Source organism: Loxodonta africana, chromosome 7, assembly GCF_030014295.1.
Source record: "Loxodonta africana isolate mLoxAfr1 chromosome 7, mLoxAfr1.hap2, whole genome shotgun sequence".
NCBI classification, from domain to species: Eukaryota; Metazoa; Chordata; class Mammalia; order Proboscidea; family Elephantidae; genus Loxodonta; species Loxodonta africana.
In genome coordinates this window covers 24,394,717-24,400,381 of record NC_087348.1, presented here as the reverse complement: position 1 = coordinate 24,400,381, position 5,665 = coordinate 24,394,717, and the positions used below count along the sequence as shown (strand labels likewise).

Sequence of the window (5,665 nt, the reverse complement as noted above, 5' to 3'; positions counted from 1 at the left end):
AGTAATGTGGAGCAACTATGCCCATAAGGCAAGATAGCTGCATCCTTGCCACATAACATTTCTTACCTTAATAAGAAATTCAGCATGGAGCAAATTGTGGGATTATCTCATTTTGCCTCTCATAAGTAGGGTGAACATAAGTCACTGAAAGTATAGCACATAATAAATATTGACCAAAGTTTGGGAAAGCCAAACCAATGAAACAGACGTAGCAAACTTAGCTCATCATAGAATATCCTGTTATCCAAGGAAACACACAAAAAATAATTTAACGAACATTTTAAAAACTTTTTCATATAAATAAGGAAAGATAACAACCTGTGAAAAAAACCTACAAAAAAAGGGTAATTATTAAATAAGAACAACTAGTGAGGAAGGGATTCCAAACCTGGGAGCAACTCTGGAAGACCTCAAGAAATTTATCCATTCTGATCTATACACCAATTAAGACAAATTTCTTAAGGTCATCCAGAGTTGCTCTTAAGTGGAATTCCTTCCGCACTCTTAGATCTAGGCAAAATGGGTTGATTATAGCAAAGTCACATGCAGAGCTGAAACTGTGGATTGCTAAATTGCAAACTATGTTGAGTTAACAGATTTACATGTGGAAGTAAAGGCATTAATAAGAAAAGAATGGAACTCCAAAGTCTAGAATGGGGGCATTTGAGCAAATTTAGGAAAGAGAGTAATTCAAAGCATCACACAACACTGAGATTCCTTGCAACCTAGCCCAAATCCGATACTCCCGTCAGAAACTATGAAGGCTAAAACAGAAGGCAAGTGCTTACACAAACACACATACCAAACCCTAGAACTGACACTGCAAAGTTTATTCTAATAGTTGAAAGAACACCAGAATCATTATAGCGCCACTTTTGTACCTAGTATTTTCCCCACTTCCACTCAGCATATCCACTCTCCATCCCTGACTTCATGGTTCCCAGCACATTCTCCTGGAGCTCTGGTGGTGCACTGGTTAAGAACTTGGCTGCTAAATCAAAGGTCAGCATGTCGAATCCACCAGCCACTTCTCGGAAACCCTATGGAGCAGTTCTACCCTTTCCATTAAGTTTTCTATGACTCAGAATCAATTCAATGGTGAAGGGTTTTGTTTTACAGCACAGTCTCAAAAAAAAAAAAAACCAAATCAACTGCTCTTGGGGAGATTCCAACTACCAGCAACCCTATAGGACAGAGTAGAACTGATGCATAGGGTTTCCAAGGCTGTAAATCTTTGTGGAGAACAACTGACATATCTTTCTCCCATGGAGTGGCTAGTGGGTTTGAACTCCCGGTCTTTCAGTTAGCAGCTGAGCAATTTAGTGACTGCACCACCAGGGCTTCAACACATTCTTCTGCACTATAAAATTTACTTATTTATTATGTTAGTGATCCATTTTTTCCCTTCAAGGTAGGAAAAGGTTTTTACTCTTTTGTTCATCAATGCATTTAGAAGAGTGGCTGACACATAGAAGGAAATTTATGAATATATGTGAAACATATTTTTGCTCACCATCCCCTATGGAGACACACAGACAAGGTTTGAAGCCCATCATGTAATTTATAGGACCCACATGATGTGTTAAATGGTAGAAAAGATATTGCTTATTTTTTTCCATGTCCTATGTACATCATATTTTACATCTTTGTTCCTCAAGCTATATATCAAGGGATTCAACACCGGAATAACCAGGGTGTAAAATATGGAAGCCACTTTATCAGTTTCAAAGGAGTGACTGGACTCGGGCTGCACATACGTAAAGATTAAAGTCCCATAGAACAAGACCACCACGGCCAGGTGGGATCCACAGGTGGAGAAGCCCTTGTGCCTGCCCTCAGCTGAGTTCATCCTGAGAATGGCTACAAGAATGAGGAGGTAGGAAACAAGAACTATTAGAAGGGATGAAATCAAATCAATAGCTGCTGAGATGAGAATGATCAATTCAATTTCACGTGTGTTTGAGCAGAGCAGAGATACTAAGGGGAGACAGTCACAGTAGAAAAGACTGATGACATTGTAGCCATAGAAGGATAAATTAAAAATCTCTATGGTGATAAGAAGAGAAATAAATGCACTATAAAGATAGAGAATTGCCACCAGCACCCGACACATCCTTTGTGACATGATGACTGTGTAGAGCAGAGGATGACAGATGGCCACATAGCAATCATAAGACATTGCTGACAGAATGAATAAATCACTAATGATGAACAAGAGAAAGAAAGCTAGCTGTATAGCACAAAAATAATAGGAGATTGTATTTTCATCCACAACAAAATTGACTAGCATTTTTGGTCCCACAGCTGTTGAGTAACGAAGATCAGTGATAGCCAGGTGTCTGAGAAAAAAGTACATGGGAGTTTGTAGCTTGGAGTCCATCTTGGTGAGGATGATGATGCCCAAGTTGCCCACCACTGAGATCATGTAGATGATGAGGAACAGCCCGAACAATGGCGCCTGCAGCTCTGGGCGGTCTGTGATTCCCGTCAGAATGAATTCATTCAGCAGTGTTAGATTGTGTTTGCCCAGCTTGGTCTATTAGGAAATCTGTTCTGGATAGAGATGTTAGCATAGCCAGTAGTTTTTATGCAGTATCATCTGGTAGGTTTTTATTATTCAAAAGCAATATGCTAAATGAGTAAGATAAATGCAAACTTTCCAATATAGTTATTTGAAATTAAACCCACCTCCCTCAAATAAAGTATAAGCACATGAAGATAGAGATAGAGAGATAGGGAAAGAAGGAAAGAAAGAGGAATTTAATTTGTTATCAGTTGGGTAAAATTTGCTCCCCAAAGAACATTTGTCAATGCCTGGGACATTTTGGATGTCACAACTAGGAGAAGGGTACTACAGGTATCTAAAGGAAGCCCTGGATGTTACTAAACATTCTACTATATACAGAGTAACTCCACACAATAAGAAAATTTCTAGTCCAAGATGTCACTATGGCAGAAGTGGAGAAACCCTGTAGTAAACACAGAGCTAGAGATAGACACAGATAAAGACATAGGTGTAAGTATGTGACAATGTAGATAGATGTACACATACATGCACATATACATATACATGTACATAGATTGGATACCTGGTGGAGCAGCAGCTAAGAGCTTGGCTCATAACCAAAAAATGGGCTTTTTGAATCTACCAGGCTCTCCTTGTAAAATCTCTGGGGTAGTTCTATTCTGTCCTCTAGAGTCTGTATGAGTTGGAATCAACTTCATGGCAACGTGTTTCATTTTTTATTTTAATACATATGGATAAATGAAACAAAAAAAACAGTTAAAAATTTTAAGTGGTATATATATATGGATGATTACTAAACTTTCTTTTATTCATTTATGTAATGACATTTACAAAATTATAATACAAATGCCTTTTTCATTATAAAAATTTTAAAGCGCAAATTCACTAAATGTGCGGAAACATTTAATATGTCTTACTTCAAAACAGAGGCGTATAAAAGCCCTTTTGCCACTGGTGTTACAGACTGACACAAAACACTTGACAGGTATTGAACAGATATATTAACAAGGAAAATCTAATCATCATGGTGGGGATTATCTGTCTTTTACAGGGAAATATCTAGGTGGTAGACCCATGCAGATATAGTCCCTGTTATATCTCCACTTGTGGGTTATAAAATAAGGTACCTTAATTTCTTTATTCACATCTGCAAAATCATCACTTCCCTTCAGTGTTGTTGGAAAAATAAAAGACTATTAAATATTTTAATGCATTTACATTATGGGGATATAAGTCTCAAATATCAAGTATATGGTGGTTTTGTTGTTTTTAAAATGATGACAATAAGTTATCTGAAAGGACTTTTCTTTACATATGCATATGTAAATTGTTCTAGCGTGACTTAGCTTCTATGTCACGTTTATGATGATGAGTAGGTTGGGTAGCGTGTAATCCATGTAATTGAGCCCAGCCCTTCTCTCCCCCATCCTCAACTCCATGACTAAAATTGGACCATCAGTATGCCAATGTTCTGGATGATATACCTTCTACTTTAATTAATACATTTTAATATAAGCTGATGGACTGCTTACCTAAAGTTCGGCAGTTCAAAACCACCAGTGGCTCCCTGGGAGAAAGATGCGGCAGTCTGCTTCCATAGTTATTTACAGCCTTAGAAAATCTGTGGGGTCACTGTTGCATCAGGATCACCTCAACAGCAGTGCCTTTGAATATAAACTTACTTAAAATATGTCCTGCCCTAGGAGCAGCTTCATTATAACAAACATGTACTAAGCTGTTTGTAACAAAACAGATATATTTTCTCATGGAAGTATCTAAGATAGTGAGAGGAAATTGAGAAAGTGTGGTCCATGTCACTAATGTTATATAATTTAATGTCATTAAAAAATTCCATTTAGATAAAGAAATCCTCTAGCTTAAACTATTAGATAGTACAAAATTCATATAAACACAAATATATATATATATTTAAATTAAAATGTATATACATATACTTAATATACCACAGATTAAAAAAAGAAAAATGCCAGAGAAGGATGAGGATGGCAGTATAAGGTAAAAGAACGAATGGTTTGAAATGATACTACTTACATGAAAATAGCAGTACCAGCAGCCTCTGAGTCAGGAATAAGCAAATAGAAAAATACAATCATATCATATTTAACAATAAAATGGTAGCGGGAAAATACACTATCTTACATGAAATGTTGCTTATAAGGTTGTAACCCTAAAGACACACATTGCTTATGTCACAAAAGAAGCCATTGGCCTCTTTCCACCTAAAACAGAGGAGAATGAGGAAAAACAAAGACTTAATGAAGCAATTAACCCAAAGGACATATGGCCCACATGAATCACAGCTTCCTCTATCCTGAGACCAGAAGAACTAGATGGTTCCTGGCTACCACTGCAGACCACTCTGACCAGGATCACAACAGAAGTTCTGGGGCAGAAGTGTGAAAAAAAAGTACAAAAAATTCAAATTAAAAAAAAAGTCCAGATTTACTGGTTTGAAAGAGGCTGGAGAAACTCCTGGGACAATTGTCCTTAGACAATCTTCTAATGTGAAACAATAGACAATCCCCATGGCCACCTTTCAGCACAATAACAGACGGGGCTATTAAATTAAACAATAAAATCTGTGAAGAATGTACCCCTTAGAACAATCAAATATAGGAGACCAAAAGGGCAAGAAGGTGAGGAGGGGGACAGGGAAACTTGACTAATGAACACAGAGAAGCCAGGGAGGAAATGAGAGTGCTGACAAATTTTGTGTAAGAATTTTTGATTGGAAAATTAATCTGCTATGTAAACTTACACCTAAAGCACAATAATTTATATGTATATACATTTTAAAGAAGTTCAGAATTGGGTATCAGTAGATATTACAATTATGAGATCAACTATCATCAATGAATGCAATAAAAGCAAAGTAAATCTTGTTTAGTTGAAATGATGAAAGGCTGAAGGAAAAAAGTTCTTATATTGGTAAGTACTGCCTTTCCTATAAGGTAAGGGAAGGCAAGAGGACTTCCTCTCAACAGCTCTTGAGTTTCATGGAGAGCACCCAGTTATTTTCCATAGTTTACTATCTGTGTTGAGTATCTCATTCTCATTTTATAAAGCTATATTCCTTGAGAAAATTATGTCTTCATTTGGCCAGATTCCACAGGAAAA

General features: G+C 36.9%; 1 protein-coding gene across 1 annotated transcript; it reads right to left on the bottom strand.

Moving 5' to 3' along the window:
* Positions 1 to 1,582: 1,582 nt before the first annotated feature.
* LOC100667466 (olfactory receptor 8K3-like) lies at positions 1,583 to 2,425 on the bottom strand. Its single transcript, XM_010602337.3, has one exon. It carries the CDS (start codon positions 2,423 to 2,425, stop codon positions 1,583 to 1,585), a length of 843 nt encoding a protein of 280 aa, XP_010600639.3.
* Between the last annotated feature and the right edge of the window lie 3,240 nt (positions 2,426 to 5,665).

Excerpts from the sequence above, each read along its gene's own strand:
- LOC100667466 (XM_010602337.3), bottom strand. The coding sequence starts at position 2,425 with ATGATCTCAGTGGTGGGCAACTTGGGCATCATCATCCTCACCAAGATG.